This window comes from Equus caballus, chromosome 17 (assembly GCF_041296265.1).
Source record: "Equus caballus isolate H_3958 breed thoroughbred chromosome 17, TB-T2T, whole genome shotgun sequence".
NCBI lineage: Eukaryota > Metazoa > Chordata > Mammalia > Perissodactyla > Equidae > Equus > Equus caballus.
The window spans coordinates 83,864,945-83,882,422 of NC_091700.1; the positions used below are offsets into that span (position 1 = coordinate 83,864,945).

Genomic DNA, 17,478 nt, shown 5'->3' on the forward strand with positions numbered 1-17,478 from the left:
TGGCATCAGAGTCTTAGAAGAGTATTGCAAGACAAGGAGAATCTGTTGTCCCTTGGTGTTTAGCTTTCCCCGAGGGATCATTAGCAATGCAGCTGGTTCTCAGCTGCCCTGAAGATATTATTTTAATTGGTTTATATTACTATTAGGTATACTCTTAAGGCTCAATAAATGTTAAATAGACTATTAGGATTAGGTTGGGTATAAACCTTGATAAGAAAAATGAAACATTATTTTTACCATTTCTGGTTGTGATTCACCCAAGTTTACCTTTTTTTTCCTGTAACTCAGCAACCTTCCCATTATCCAGGCACCTGGCAGAGCTACTGTTGTTAAATTTCTGACAGCTTTTTCATTACAGGCCCTGTTTTTCAAGAGGCAGTTTAACTAAGCGATTTTGATTTGTGCCAAGCTGAGATGTGGAATAGACACTTGAAGTCCATTCTCTTGTTTTCACAAGATTTCATTTGAACTTATTTGTCCTGCTTAGTCTAAACACACAAAGAAAAAAACCCTAAAATTCATCCAGTTTCTCATTCATGAATTGGTATAACTGAGCAAAAGAACAGTACATTTTGTAATCATCTTCTTTTTTTTATTCAAGGCTTTAAAAAAAAAAACAAAAAATGTCATACCGCAAGTTGTTACTTATTGAGAAAAGTATTAACATCCAGTTGTTTAACATATATGAGTTTGTGGTAAGACCTCTCTACTTAGTAAAGCATGACACAAATGTTATCATCATTTGCATTTGTTAAAAGTGTGACATTCATTTTAAATCAATACCTTTCTCATCATAAAAAAGAACTCACATTTACTGTAGAAAACTTACAAAATGCAGATAAGAGAAATATTTAAAATCAACTTCCCAAGTAATGTCACACTGAATTTCAATTTCTTTCTTTCTTTTTTGTATGCTTTTTGGTGAGGAAGGTTGGCCCTGAGCTAACATCTGTTGCCACTCTTCCTCTTTTTTATTTTTTCTCCCCAAAGCCCCAGTACACAGCTGTACATGCTAGTTGTAGGTCATTCTAGTTCTTCTGTGTGGGATGCTGCCACAGCATGGCTTGATAAGCGGTGCATAGGTCCGTGCCCAGGATCTAAAACTGCAAACGCCAGGCCACTGAAGCAGAGCGTGCGAACTTAACCACTGGGCCACAGGGCCAGCCCCTGAATTTCAATTTCTTTCTATGTCTAGTCTCTCATTCTTCCCTGCAGTCTTAGAAGATTCTTCTGGAAAGCATTCTCTGACCACCACTTTGCCCTTTCCACATAGAGTTACCACACCGTAATCTATTACACCTGATGTTTCCATATTCTCTCCACCCACTTCGTATACAATTCCATGTGGTCTGGCATCCACCCCATTACTTTACTAAAATATTTCTGTTGAAGTTTCCAATAAGCCTCTTTCTTATCATCCAAGTACCATTTTCTCCATCTTCCTTGTCCTTGATGTCCACAGCGATTTGCTCCATGTTTGCAAATCTCCTGACTTGGATTTCATGACTCTACCTAATTTTTGTACTCTTCTTACATTTGCAACTAATCTCTGTGTCTTGCCTTCACTTCTCTTGTCCTTCCTTTAGTTTGCTATGGATATTTACATTGCTTTCATTTGTAAATAGTAGAATAACCAACTGACAGTGGCATAAACTACAAGGATATTTAAGGATTATTTACCAAGAAGTCCAGAGGTTGGCAGTCCCAGGGCTGGTTCGTTGACTCAAACAGGAAATTAACAATCTAGGTTCTTTCTAGCCTTTGTTCTGTCATTCTCTGTCTGCTAGCCATGTCTTGTCTCCTAGTCACAAGATGGCCAACTAGCACTAAGAAGGCAGGAGGCTGAGGCAAAAAGAACTTTCTGTTCCTATAGTTCTTGCCTTTAATCAGGAAAACTATGTTTCTCACAAATCTTCTCCTTATATCTCACTGTCCAGAAACGGGTCTTGCGCCCACCCCTACATTATTTAATGGAAGAAAGAAAAGGATCACCATGACTGGTTTAGATCAACTGTAATTCATTCCTTGGCATTGATACAATGCTTCTCAGACACAACCAGGCTTAGAGTAGCCCATGGAGTAGGCAACTGACAGGGGCTGCTCTGCTTACCTATCAACTATGGCTCCTCCTCAAGACTGAGTCATTTTCTCTCTACGACTCAAAATTTCTGAGGTTCCATTCATCCTATGCCCAGAAGGGGTTGTGAAAAACAGCTGGGATGTGAAAGTGCTGTATAAACAAGAGTCTTATTGTCTTAGTAAATATAGTACATTTTCCCAACGAGACTCAAATTTTAAAATACATTTTTTATAATTTGTGTGTGTGTGTCTTGAACCAAGGCCCAAATCATGCTACTCCTTTCTGCAAAATTTATCTTCCCCTTCTTTACATTTACTGTCCTCCTATTCTGGTCTCCATAATAAGCTGAAATCTTTACCATTGTGGCAGAGTTCCATCTGTTTCTTCTTCATGTCTTCCTCTTGCTTCTATCTGCTGACTTCCTCTGGTATGATGTTCTGCAATGTTTTAACTGTTTTCCTATTACATACAATATTAACCCTATTTCTGGGGTTCAAGTCCTTCACTAACCTATCTAAACCATGTGCCAACTTCTCCTTCATATGACCTCTCTTCCTTCCTGTGAGGCCTCTTCTATGAACTTCCATCACAGTCAATGCTCATTCCAATTCCTCATCTAGGTTCCTGCTATTGCCCTCAGCTGGAATGTTTGACTTTGTCTCTTACGCCACTTCAAACAGTGCTATATTACCCAACAAATCGACCTAACAGGGTTGAAAGCACCAGTAAAGCAAGTTACCTAATTCCCTGGTCTGACTAGAGTTCACAAACCTAGCCTCAACGGTTTCACCTTCCTGATGGGATTAAACTAATCTATTAATGCTTGATTAAGTTATAATTCTTTCCATATACTAGCCTTGCCACAAATCCCAAGGTCATTTTATAAATGCAGGAGCTATGCATAATAACCTAGTGCTGCTGTATGGTTGCATCGAATTTTATACTTGATTGATTGATTTTCAAATAATTTAAACCACACATAGTATATTTTTACTCATTCTTCCTCCATCTCATACGTCCTTTTTATGGTGTTATCTGCTACGTGCTGCTATGGCCAGGGTAAGTTACAGTTACAATGACTTCTGGTGTGGGATGATAGGATAAGTTATGTGTGTATTTACCCCTTCCTCTGGAGTATAGAATGCCTACCACCTGCCTATGACAGAAACAGAAGTTTGAAGGAGGTCATATCAAATATTATAGAAATAATGACTTGGCTACAGCAATTCCTAATTCTACCAATTTTACCCTTTATTCACAAATACGCTAAACTATATTTTGTTCTCACCTTGAGGTCAGATTTTGAGGAAAATAAGTTCAATGACTTAAGGTCTGTCAGCACAACATCATGAAGGCAAAAACTGTGCTGAAATTTTAAGAGAAAAAAATATGTACTAATATGACTGTTGTTTTCTGAAAGAAATGTTTTGCTGTGAAGTTGTGAAGAAGAAAAAGTCACTCTAGGGACCGGCCCTGTGGCCGAGTGGTTGGGTTCTCACGCTCTGCTGCAGTGGCCCAGGGTTTCGCCAGTTCGGATCCTGGGTGCAGACATAGCACTGCTCATTAGGCCACGTTGAGGTGGCGTCCCACATGCCACAACTAGAAGGACCTGCAACTAAGATATACAACTGCGTACCAGGGGGATTTGGGGGAAGAAAAAAAAAAGATTGGCAACAGTTGTTGGCTCAGGTGCCAATCTTCAAAAAAAAGGAAAAAAAAGGCCATGACTCGAGGGTGGTCTTTAAAAAAAAAAAGGAAAAAAAGAAAAAGTCATTCTATAAATAAGACAACAACATTTTTAAGCATTTCCATAGCTTAAATGAAGTTAGATCTTAAACGTGAGAGTCTTTTTGGGGGAGCAAGAGCGGAGGAATTAACTGAAGAGAGGAAGAAGATGTTCCTAATGGGTTGTGATGATAATTATGACTGTGATGGTGATAACGAATAAAATGACAAGTTTCATGAGTCATTCTGGTCATTAAAAGCCATCATCAGAAAAACATCTTTATGTGTAGTCTTATAGGTGAGCTCCATAAAACTGGACATTACCCTCCTAGTAATTTCTGAATAATACACTAACCTCAGATACAAATGGCCATGTAAGTGAGTAAGCATTATCATTTTTTTTTTTTTGTCTTGGATTTAACTGCCTTAGTAGTTGCAGGAGGTTTGGGTTTCATTAGACACTTCTGCCTAGAAGACTTCTTTAATATAAGAAAGTCAATAAAAAATTAGCCTATTCTGAATTTTCGCTTTTATCCCATTTCACAGAACTCGAGTGTAAGATAGGAAGAAGAAAGTGAACTGATTCCCCAGTTGAGAATTCTGTTAACTTGGAAGAAAGCGCTAAGTCTAGTATGTGAGAGCATTTGGGGAGAGGAAAGGAAGAACTTCCCATATCTTCCTTCATGCACCCCACTGATCCCTGCTCCCTCATTTGCCCATTGCTTCCGTGTTCTGGTCCTTCTCCCCGGCTTTCCTAAGAAACCTAAGCATAATGAGTTCTGATCCAAGATCATCGAATATTTGAAATTAAAAACGGGGACACGTTGAGTCCAGAACCAAAAATAAAAAAAAAAAATAAAACGACTGGTCTCTAATACGTGCACACATTACCTCTCTTTAGAAAATAAAAACAAACAAAGCCATAGGAAATTAATTAGAGCGTTGATTGTGCTCTGCTATTCAGGGGTTCCCCTAGACGTTTATTCTCCGCTGGCTTTGTATTTCAGTAGGTCATGAATTGTTGCTCATATTTAGAGCAACAATTGGAATTGCGTTTGTCCTTCACGTCCACAAAAAATATAGTTTAATCCATATAAGTTAATGTCTTAAAAACATTTTTTCTTTCTAGATTGCTTGCTTATGTCATTAAACGCAGCATTTCGGATCTGTATGAACGATGCGAAAGGAATGAGAAAAGAGGAACGTTTCCTTTTTTTTTCCTTCTACCGAGTAGCAAGAGATCCAGTCCAGGTTTTGCCTTCGACTCTGCCTCTGAATTTCGGCTGTGCGGTGTGTAGCACGTTTCTCTCTCTCCCCTTCTTTCTCCTTCCCTCTTGCCTCCAGTGTCTGTCTCCAGGATTTCTCTCTTCCTATTTCAGGAGGACTCTCACAGGCTCTCTCAGCCTGTGTGAAGCTGAGGTTTCCCCTGGATCCCGTATATCCCCAACACATACCTCCACGCACACCCATCCCCAAGAACCCAGCGCTCACACCGACACACACACGCGCGCACACTCACTCGCGCTCGCCAGTCCATCTCCCTCCCGGGAGAGCCGGCGCGCGTTCCCACCTTCGCTGCACACTCCGGCTAGCCGAGCTCACAGCGCTCTAGGATTGTGCGGTTCGGAACTCGCATCGCAGCTTTGAACCCCCATGGTGGCTTTTTAAACATTTCTTTTTCTCCTCTCTCTCGGTTTTATTGCACCGTTTTCGATCTGAGGGGCTAGAGGAGCAAGGCGGCTGCTTTCCCAGCCAGCCCTGGTTGGCTTGCCATCCTCCATCTGGCTTATAAAAGTTTGCTGAGCGCAGTCCAGAGGGCTGCGCTGCTCATCCCCTCGGCTGGCGGAAGGGGGTGACGCTGGGCAGCGGCGAGGAGCGCGCCGCTGGCTCTGGCGGGCTTTCGGCTCGAGGGGCAAGGTGAAGAGCGCACGGGCCCTGGGGTTTACCGAGCTGGATTTGCATGTTGCACCATGCCTTGCTGGATCGGGGCTGTGATTCTTCCCCTCTCCGGGCTGCTGCTGTCCCTCCCGGCCCGGGCGGATGTGAAGGCTCGGAGCTGCGGCGAGGTCCGCCAGGCGTACGGTGCCAAGGGATTCAGCCTGGCGGACATCCCCTACCAGGAGATCGCAGGTAAGCGCGGGCGCGCGGCCCGGGCAGGCTGCAGCCCTGGGTGGCCACACGGCGCCCGGGCCGCCCGGCGCCCTCCTCCTGCCCCCTGTTGCTGAGTTGTTGGTGTTCACTTTCCGTCAGGGCTCTCCCGGCCGCCGCGCCTCCGCGCCGGGCGGCGGATGCTCCCGCGGCGTCCCCCGCGGGGGAAGGTGTGCGTCTCAGCTGCCTCATTGTGTGCACACGCGGGAGCGCCCTCCTGCCCTCCCTCCCTCCGTTCTCGCGCCCTTGCGCCCCCTTCCTTGTTGGCTCCGGCCGGGCGGGCCGGGGAGCCCGGCACTCTCGGGGGCGGCCGCGGCGCGAGGGCGGATCGCCGAGCGGGGCGCCCAGCCCGCGCCCCTTCGCTCGGGCAAAGTTGGAAGAACTGCGGCCGCAGTTTGCCCAAGCGCCACAGTCTGAGTGGCGCCTTCTCCACTCCCGCCCTCGCGCCGGCGGGGGCGGCGGAGAGACGCCGAGGGCTCCCCTCGCCCCTCGCTCCACTCTCCCTGTCCTTCGGGGAGGCAGAGCGCTCGGCGCCCGGGCTGGGGGCGGGCGAGGCTGGGGGGGGGACCCCTACCCGGGACCCGGCCTCCCGACGTCGGTAGTTCCGGGCCGGTTTGGGGAGTTCACCGGCTGCCTGTTTCAGATTTGGGGCGGGCTTTCCCGTTACGGTTCCTCAGTGCTTCCCTGATTGCGGTGGGTCACTCGTGGTTCGGAGGACACTCCAGCCACCCGGCGCGGCGCCCCGTCCTGAGCGTGGCCTCGCCCGCCGCTCTCGGAAGCTGAACCAACTTAATGCGTCTCGGAGTCCGCAGACCCTGTGTCCCCCGCGTGCCCGGCCACTAGCATTCCTCCACCGAGAGCTGGAGAGCCCCCACCCCCGTTCTCGGCGCCAGTGTGTGGGTAGCACTTGGTCTCCAACTACTTGCGCAGCAGCCTGGGTGCGTGTTTTCCGGCTCTTAGCTCCAACCGAATCCGAGCTTCTCTGGGGCTCTGTGAATGAAACGTGTTGGGGAGAGATAATCCTTTGGCTGCGAGAGGACAGAACTGAGAGAGGCCAAGAGATGCTCCTAGGACGCGGGCTGCTCAAACCCGGCAGCTGAAGTCCTCAGTGACCTCAGATGGTCAAGTCAAAACGCTGAATTTCCACCAGCCTCCCTGCCGTTTTGCCAAAGCACTGGTCGATGGAAGAAAAGCATTTTGCAGATATCTTAAAACATCACAGTTTCGATACACAGTGGGATTGCTATTTTATTGTGGTTGATCTACAAACTCTACAAGTGAGGGTTTTTAACTTACACTGAAATTAACACGTTTATATAAATTTAGGCATCGTAAAAAAAAAAGTAGCCCATACATCACGTTAACAGCGCAGAGCATTATATACAGGGAGCCTTTTTCAATTCTAAGCCAGACGTAGCCAGGCTCTGGTGAGTCGAAGGCGGAACCTGTGGTGAATTATAAGACTACTTTTCTATCATTGTCACTTCTCCCTTTTCCAGAACTCTTTAATTTGTTAATCAATGGAGAGCGACTACCTCCACAGCTGCTTACGTTTCTTAACTCTCTTTCCCCTTTGTCTACTGTTGTTTCACTCTTTTTAATTAATTGATAAGGATCAGCTTTGCTTCCCCCCCCCCCCCCAAATCTCAGGGAATTCAAGTTTTAAAAGGTTTGTAGTATGGATCACTTCTTCTAGGAACTTCTACTCCTCCGGTCTGTGCTTTTTCAAACTATATGTTTTAAACATAACATGATTTCGGATAAGATATCTCAAAGAAGAAAATAGGTAAGTATTTTTAAATTGCTTCAGTATTCTTTAGTGGATAATGGGACTTTCAGGAGACTGCGGTTCACCCTTAGCATGATGCAAATCTCCTTAATATCAAAGTGAAGGTTTTCACTGTAAATACTTGCTGTAGTCACCATTTCCTTTCCTGACAACATTCCCAGTGGTTAAAATAAATCCTTGAGAAGATTTTTCACTACAGAGGTTCTTCTTCTTCTTCTTCTTTTTTTTTTTTTTTGCCTTTTCTCTCCACCCCTTGACAATTATGGTGCTTGCTAATTAGCTATGGATTTCTGAAATGTGTGCACTTTTGTGAAACTTACTTTCTAGGACTAAGGGCATGTTGACTTTGCCGGTTAACACTGATGTCTTTTGATGCTGGTGGAAATAATCAAGGTACAGGTCACTGTGAGGTCAGAGGCACATTTGATAGGAAAGTAAATGAATCGAAAGATAATTGTATATTAAGGATATACATTTTTTCAAAGTAAGTTTTAGTCAATTGCTGTTTGAATAATCACTTAGGAAATGCCTCCCGTTATTAAATGCACATACTCTTCCTCCCCTCCCTAGTTCCTGATACTATTTACATGTAATTATCTAGTGTATGGTGGTTATCCTTTCTTTAAGCTCTTTCTCGTCCTTTGCCTTATTTGGACTTTTAATGGTTTGGTTGAGAAACAGAATATGCCATTAGTCCACCAGGGAACATGAATTTAAAGGACCTGCTGTTCAGATTTCAGGTTCATGAGACTTTCTAATTGGAAGATATTTGCAGGTAGCTTGCCTGGTAAAATAACTGAGAAGTAATAAGGACATTATGTTTCATCATGACATTATTAAAGTTATACTCAGAACTCACAATCGTGAAATAGTGTTGCCCTTTTCTATTCTAGGATGGAAGGGAGTTCTTCAAACCCAACTGATGAGGGACTGTGATGGGTATATATAAAGTTATACTCTCAGAGAGTGCTTGGGAGGGAGGAGGGCTTCAGGAAGCTGTTTGCACCATCAATCTTCTCTCATTCCTGGTTTTAAACCGTCCCAGGCAGATCAGATAGACTATCTGTCTTTGTTTGAAAGACCTCCAAAGGAGTAGACTCCTGAGCCCCTCTCAGCAATTCATTCTAATACCTGGTAATTCTTGTAGTATCGAAATGTTTCCAGATATCTAGCCAAAAGCCTTTAGAGTGAACTTGCTTATTTTCTCTTGTTCCATCTTCTGGGAAAATATTGAGCAGTGGATCAAGTTCTTTGTTAGGACTGTTATTCTGATCAAAGGTCGGTGTGAAACATTCCCGTCTTTTTTTGAGCATCGGTAATATTATCTCATTTTCCAACCCAACTCATCTTGGTGGCTCTAAACTTCTATAGGAACTCCACAACTGAAAAGAGCATCTGCTTAAAAGTCTGGGCAACTCAGGGGGTGTTGTTTTAGGCTTACAGTGCCACTGTTTTATGCTTTGAGCCTTCCTCGAGTCATTCATTATGATACTTTATAGCTGACTAATGGTGGTTTATTGGCTTACACATTCACTTTTTCATTACTTATCTGATACAACTTTATTTAACAATTTCTTATATAGAAATAACTATGTGCCCAACACCTATTTGAAAATATTACCTACTTTTAAAACATTAAACATTGCCTTATTGACTCCTTCTAATAACTTAGTAGATACTATCATTATTTCTGTTTTATAGATGAAAAGACTGAGCAACAGAGAGACTTAAATAATTAACTTGCCCAAGGATGACTCATCTAGAAAGTGATGAGGCTACAATTCAATCCCATGTACCCTGGCTCTGGGCACGCCAATCCATAGACTTAACCCTGCCCAGTGCCATTCTGCATTTGTTAAATAAATGCATGCAAAATCAATTCTTTCTTCATCTAATATGTATATAGCCTGATATTATCAATCACCATATGTGTTCCCTCATAGTTCATGCTGAATATTTTTCTATTTATTTGTAACATCTACAATTTTTCCAGATCACTTTGAATTTGAATTTTATGTTCTCAGGAATTGGCCATGCTGCCACCACTAACTTGTTCCTGTATTTATGCGTTTACTTGATCATTTTCTTGTATAGATATGGTTATATAAAAGATGGAAACTAAAGAACATGTGTTGGTTTTCTTCAATATACCAGGCCTACTGGAATATTGGGTTAGTCCAACAAAGCTTACTATAGGAAGTTACCTTGGGTATAGAGAGAGGAGAGAAGTTTATCCCCACACATTAGGGAAGAAAAGTCTAACCAACTCTGCTCTCAGTATTCACCTTGAGCCCTCCCCCCAATTTTTTTCTTTTTTTGGAGGAAGATTGGCCCTGAGCTAACTGCTGCCAATCCTCCTCTTTTCAGTGAGGAATACTGACCCTGAGCTCACATCCGTGCCCATCTTCCTCCACTTTATATGTGGGATGCCTACCACAGCATGGCTTGCCAAGCGGTGCCGTGTCCGCACCCAGGATCCATACTGGCGAACCCCGGGCTGCCAGAGTGGAACATGTACACTTAACTGCTCTGCCACCGGGCCAGCCCCAACCTTGCCCCTTTTTCTGTCTCAAATAGTTTGAGAGTTGGGTTACAGCATCTGGATGTTAATAAAGTATTAAACTGTTTTCCATCTCTTTGATACCAGTTTATCTCTGAAATCTAAAAATCTCTCTCAAAATCTAAAATTAAAAGGAAGAACATTCTCTTATACTCTGTTGATGTACTAGTGACTGTTTTAGCCCTGCTTTATTGGTTCCAAATTTCAAAATATATAATGTTTTATTTTACCTGGCTTTTGTCCAACAGGCTTTTCCTTTCCTTGGTGGGCTTCCCAGGGAGACTGTCCTTCCTCTTTCTGCTCCCCCAGCAAACTGACTTATTTAATACATCTGCCATTACCCCAGATCTTTTTTCAGTTTGCATGTAGATATCACATTAACATAAATGGAACAATAGTGTTTGGTAACTCTCACTCTTTTGCAGTCATATTAAATATCCTGTTTGGGAATAAATTATTTGATTTCCATTTATCTTCCTGCTTCACAGATTTCTGATTTCTTTGCCTTCTGTTTAGTTAGCTGATGTCTTTAAAATCCTTGTGAAGAACAGTGTGAGGTATAAATGAGTTAGCTGAACTTCAAATGTTTTTTTTTTTAAGATTTGTCAAGTCACTGGATTTCTGAAAGAATCATGTTAATTCCAGGTATGAAAGCAATCTAAAATCTGGGCTATTAGGAGTGCCACTTGTTAAACTCTTGATTTGGGAATTAGTTTTACAACGATCCTTGCAAACAGAGTTATCTTAGCTGATTTAATTAGAGGATAATATGTCATCATTGAGAACAAGAGTTTATTTGAGTTGACTGATATACTTTTTTAGATAAAACTCACGTCATTTAACTGCACCACATCTTAATAGCTTGCGAGTAGAAATGCAGGCCACTATCAAAAAGTGATTTAAAATGTACAGCATTATGTTCTTTAACATATTATAGTATAAATATTGCATCATAATTTATGTAAGAAGGTGACTAGTGTTCTTTTTCAATTATGGGCAAGTTTTATGAACACTTACAAAACGCAAAATTATTGAGTCCTTTAAAACCAAAGTGACGTACCCTTTAGTCACTAGATTTGTTATAGACGTATGAGTTTAGGATAAAAATTATCGTAAAGGAATTGTCGATAAAGTAATTTTAATAGCTTAATCTTAATTTATGTTCAAGCACATAAAAGTAACGTTATAAGACTGTTTTTTTCCCTCTTAATTCACATCTCTCAAAAGACTTCTTAGCAAGGCCAGCAAGGTGACTTAAAGTTGTCTTGCCAGTATAAACAGAATACTTAATATTCTTTTAAACTTGGTGCTTGTATCCCTTTATAGACCAAATTCTGCTCTGTTAAATTCTTTAGCTGGCACATGATTCCCCTTTAAATAGTTTCATATATTTCTCCAGTGTTATTCAGTTTTCAACGATTCACATGATACTGTTTGAAAGTGTAGTTGACTCCCTAGGATGGCATATTTGTACATAAATGGTTTCACAGAGGTAAGTCCTAAGTAAAGGTTTAAAAATTCTAATAATCCTGGATGGAAATATTTAAGAGGTTTTAATGACCCTGGGTGAAAAATATTTTTTAAACAAATGCACCAGTTAGTAACAAGGAAAAGTAGAAATTTAATTCCATGTTTACACATTATCCAGGTCATTGATTATTTTTGTAACCTGTTCTCCTTTTGCTTTTTTTTCATTCCATCCATTAAATATTTCTTGTTTACCTATCACATGTAAGTCACTGTACCAGGTGCTGGGTATAAGGTCCTAGTGGATTTTAATGCCAGCAAAGAAGCAGAAGTTAAGGGCACCATTCACAATGAATTAATTTTGGCTGAGATAAGTGCACAGCACTAGGGGCCCCCCCTCACCTAATTAGAGGGTCTTGGAAATGCTTGCCTGATGAAGAGCAATGGTTTCTGAAGCATGAGTCCAAAGTCATTAAGGAAACAGGAGAGTGGAGGGTGCACACGTTAACTATATGGTGAGAAGACCCTTCAGCATGAAAGGAGTTCCAGAACCCGGTGAGAACCAGCCACTGAGTGGGGAAGGAGGTGTGAGAGAGACTGGGGAAGAAGACCCTGAGGAACAGGCTAATGACTTATATAAATGATACAGAGATGGCTCATGTGTAGTGGCCCCGTGTTTACTTTTTCACTACAGGCATGAACTTTTCACTCTAAAGTCTGTGGGTGCTAAACTCGAGTTTTTACACATACTGTTGTTGTGAGCATAGCCCAAAGAAGCACATTTTTAACATTTAGAGCCTTCCTGTTTTGTGTGCCCTGCAGACTGCACCCAGCATCTGCTAGCCATTTATAAGACAAACCTGGGGCCTGTAAAAGACTCCGAGCTGCCACTGCCCTGCACACCCTCTGGCTGAGCAATATTGCCTGGATACCTAATCCCCCTCTGCCCTCTGCCCCGGGAGTTTCCTTAACCTCTTCCTCTTCTTTGTAGTGACCCCTCCATTATCTCTGGAAGGTCTCCTGCCGGGAGGGACTTCCCTTCACATGCAACCTGTCAAAGCGCCACCCACATGAAGCTTAGTTCTGTCCTATTGCCACCTCATCGTGTGTCTCTTTCCTCAGTCAGCCCTGAAGTCGCTCCAACTCACTACAGTGACTTTGGCCTTTAGCCTAGAGCAGTAAGAAGCTGTTGAAGAAGTGTTTTAATCAGGATTGGACATGGTTTTGCAATGTGACTTTGGTTGCTCTGTGGGGAACAGATGGGAGGAGAGCAAAAGCAGACACAGGAGGAGGAGGGGATGTTAGCTTGAACTAGAGTGGTGACTTTGGAAATGGAATGAAGTAGAAGGATTCAAGAAATATTTAGGAGGCAAAATTGATACCACCAAAAGACCATTAATGAATCAAAAGTTATTTATTGAGCATCTACTACGTGATTGACAGTGAATAGGGACTGGTGTGTGTGTTTATGTGAAAGAGAGAGTTTGAGAGAGAGAAGCAAGTGTCCCAGCAACGTTGAGTTTACAAGGCCATATAAATGCTCTAACATAGTTTATGTGTGCTTTTTAGTAGAGACAAAAAACTCAATATCGTAAAGCCAGCAGAGGACTGTTAAGAGTTATCAGTGTGGCTGAGAGAAGGGGATTTCCCAAATAGGGTGGGGTGAGTTGTTAACTCACAGAAAGCATAGAATTATCAAAATGTATGTAATCAGCTGTGCCCATTTTGAAACTTAAGTCACGGTTCTTTGGCAGTGTAAGAAAAAAATCTTAAAATTTCACCAAGATGAAGAATTAATTAAATTGTTATTTCGTTGCCCAAGATTTAAACAGTGGTGTGCCTATGGCTTAAGTACCAAATTACATTACTGATTGTAATGATAGGAATTGGAGAATGTAGGGATTTCTTTGACCTTGAGGAAAGGATGAGGTAAAATTTAATTGGGACTCTATTAGTCAGGGTTCTCCAGAGAAACAGAACCAACAGGATATATATACATAGATAGGTAGCTATATAGATAGATATAGATATATCAGAGGAGATTTATTATAGGAATTGGCTTATGCAGTTATGGAGGCTGCGAAGTCCCATAATCTGCTGTCTCCACGCTGGAGACCCAGGAAACCAGGTTGTGTAGTTCAGTCTGACTCCAAAGGCCCAAGAACCGGGAGCTCCAATGTCTGAGGGCATGAAAAGATGGACATTCCAGCTTAAGAAGAGAGAGAGAATTTGCCATTCCTCTGCCTTTTTGTTCCATTCAGGCCACCAAAGGGTTGGATGATGCCTGCCCATGTTGGTCACTCAGTCTACTGAGTCAAATGCTAATCTCTTCCAGAAGCACTCTCACAGACACACCCAGAAATAATGTTTTACCAGCTATCTGGGCATCCCTTGGCCAGTCAAGTTGACACATAAGATTAACCATCACAAGAATCTTGAAGGATGGGTAGTGTTTGACAAAGACCCATCAAAGAAGAAGGCATTCAGGGTGGGATTAAATCTGTGAGCAAAATAGTGCATATGGAGGCTAGTACAGAAAAGGATCTATTAAGAACTTGTGAGAAATAATATTGAACAGTAGGGTAGGTTTGGATTTTCTAATGGGCCCTGAAAAATCCTAGGCTTTATATGGCAGGAAGTAGGTAATGATCTTGGGTTGTTGGCAGTGAAGTGACACGATGAAAGTATTGTTTTAGATTGACAAACGCTATAAATAGGATGGAATAGAGAGGAGGTTGTTAAAGGCCCAGGAGGAGGGAAGGACAGCAAGGGGGCTGTTTCGGATACTAAAGCATGACTTGCTGAGGTCCCAGATGAGGGTGAGAGGAGAGAAGAAGGGGTGAATGAGGTCATCAGAGAAAGAAGAGGCAAAATTAAAAAGAAAAGAACTTAAAAACTTTACTCTGCTACTTAGAAGTTCCAGTAAAAGAATTTAAAGAAGACAAGCTGTTGAAACTCTTGTCTGAAATAATTTGTGCCTCTTAAGATACTTTTGGCAGCAGGTCACAGAAAATCCTCTCTCAACTGGCTTGCACAATCAGGGAAAGCCATTATTTCACATAACAAGAAGTCCCAGCGTAGGGTAGGGAGTTCTAGGATTGAGAAAGTAGGAACTTTAACAGTACCATCAGGGTCCCAAGTTCTCACCATCTTTCTGCTCTGTGATCCTTAGTCTACCAGGTCAGCTCCCTTGTGGTCACAAGATGGCTGCCGGAGTACCAAGAGTCAAAGCCTCATTATAATGCCCAGAGGCACGAAAAGGGACTATTTCTTCCCATCGATGTCTCTTCATCCATGAAGCAGACTGCCTGCAAAAGTCCCCCAGCATATTTACCCACCCTTCTCATTTCAGAATTGCTTCCTGTGCCCATGCCTGGAAGAGAAAGGAAAGAGACCATGGCCACTGACCTAGACCAGTGATAGTTACACCCTCAGACAGGGACTGATGTCCACCTTCTTCAAGTATAAGGCCACTGAATTGCTCAGTTAATCTTCATAATCTTCGTAAGAATCCCAAGGAATTGAGGGGTAATGGAGAAATTGAGAGGAACTACACAGACTGTCTGAATTAATAAGCTACTTGGAATTCTTGCTTTAGTTCAGGGGTTCTCAACCCTGGCCAGTGGTGACCTGATAAATGTTTAACACTTGGCTCTCAGCGGGGTTGGGTAGGGGGAGACCTAATTTGTAGCATTTGCCTATTTCTGTGGTATAAACGTTTCCACTTTGACCGATTTCAAGCTACTAACGATTTAACAACCAACTCAGAAAATTCCTGAAAATTTAACAATTGGCCCTTTCCAGTTGGAAAGAGCCAGGGCTGTCCTGGAATCACGTGGGATGTTAAAAAAAAAATACCTATACTTGAGCTCCATCTTCAGATATTATGACTTAATTGGTCTGGGACAGGGCGTTCTCCTTCCTTCCTTCCTCCCTCCTTCCCTTTCTTTCTTTTTAAATTTCCCCAAGTAATTCTGATGTACATCCAGGGAAGAGAACCAGTGATCTAGAGCAGTGCTTCGTAAACTTTGTCATGCATCAGAATCACTGGAGGGCTTGTTAAACACCGGTGGCTGGGCCCCAGTGCTGGAGCTTCTGATTCAGTAGTTCTGGCTATAGGGGCTATAATTTGCGTTCTAACAAGTTCCCAGGTGATGCTGATGTGGTTGGTCCAGGCACCATCCTTTGAATCCCTGGGGTCCACACTTTGGGTGCATTCAATGTGGTTTCAAATACGAGTTTTTGTCAGGATAGACATTCAAATTTGGGCAATGATTTTGTGTTATTTTTCACCTCGATCTCGGATAAGAATCTCCACCCAGAAAGTGTTGCTGCTGCAAATTGCACCACCCCACCCCAACATCTCCTGCACCTTCTTTCAAATGTTTACATTGGCCAGTAGAGGGAGTAAGGGAAGGAGTGATTGGATCAATTCAATCCATAACTACCTAGGCCTGGAACAGAAGGGGCCTAACCCAGCTGCCAAGGGCATGTCTTCATGAGTGGGAGGGAACTTCAACACTGCTTTAAAGGTCAACTGGGAAACATTGTAAGTTTCTTTCACTGTAGGATCCCTATTATTCTTTGCTAATATGGCAGGCTTTCTGTAGGTGCTGCATAGGACTCAGGTTTTTGTCCTTTTTGGATGATTTCTGGTCAAGACTAATTGTATCTCCCACCCGCTCTTTGAGCTATTTTTCCTACATTAGCCTCCCAAGTGCTAATCTAGCCATTTTTTCCTGACCTCTAGACTCTTATTCGAGGAGACTACATTTAGAGCTGGTCACTCTTCATTTTTTACACATTTAATTAAAGATGTAGCATGATACGTTCTGGGCATGTGCACCTGTGTTCTGCAGGCTTCATCAGCTAGTGTGTTTGCTCTGTACTACATTTCTTGGATTTCTTGAGAAATTGGCTTCCTTTCTTTGCACCCCCAGAACAGCTGAAATTAGTAGGGGCCAGTGATCCTCAGCTGAATTTCAGGGGTCCAGAGGTATTTTCTCTTAAGGTTGCAATGAAATTGAGGCAACTATTTTCTTTGCAAGAAAAGCTCTTTGAGGCCCTCTAAAAAAAGATAAATAACTTTCACTTACTATTTTATTAATGGGTCAGAATAGCTCAAAGTCAAGAGCACTTTTAAAACGAACTTGAAAAAAGCCACCATGGTTTTAGATATTGTAGATATTTTAGTACAACAGACCTTAACTTTTTCCTGAAAAAATAAGAAAATATTGTCTTTTATCTGTTTCCTTATCCTACTTTTTTGCTAAATCTCAATGATTGGGAGTTTTTAAAACTTAGAAAATGATAAAATTTAAAATCACTGCTATTTTTTCCTTTTTTACAGCAAAAGGTTTAACAAATGTTTTTGAGGAGTTTAAATGATCTTTGACATAATGAGAACTCTATTTGGAAAGTAAGAATTTGTAAATCTAAAGTCTTAGTAATCTGGAAATGCAGGATTCCTGAACATTCCTTCTTAATCTGTTACAGCTTCTCCTCCAGCTGTATATCTGCATTGAACTTAGAGAACAGAGTTGACTGTTACTTTTACATTATCAAGTGCTAATGTGTGAAAGGCTTTTATTGTACTTTTACTACTCATTTGATTATGTGGTATCTTATTCAATATTCTTTCACAGACTTGGGGGTATTCAGACATCAGGAGGTCAAGTACTATGTTAAAAGCTTAGGCCAATCTTTTTA

The 17,478-nt window shown here is 42.2% G+C and overlaps 1 protein-coding gene across 2 annotated transcripts in view; it reads left to right on the top strand.

Moving 5' to 3' along the window:
- The first annotated feature begins 4,224 nt into the window (after window positions 1-4,224).
- The window catches only part of GPC6 (glypican 6), a 1,023,293-nt gene continuing 1,010,039 nt past the window's right edge, over window positions 4,225-17,478 (top strand). For both annotated transcript variants that reach the window (XM_023621717.2, XM_023621718.2), the window contains exon 1: window positions 4,225-5,935. In XM_023621717.2, coding sequence (XP_023477485.1) covers window positions 5,776-5,935 — 160 coding nt within the window. In that variant the 5' untranslated portion in view covers window positions 4,225-5,775. The remainder of the gene's footprint in view (window positions 5,936-17,478) is intronic.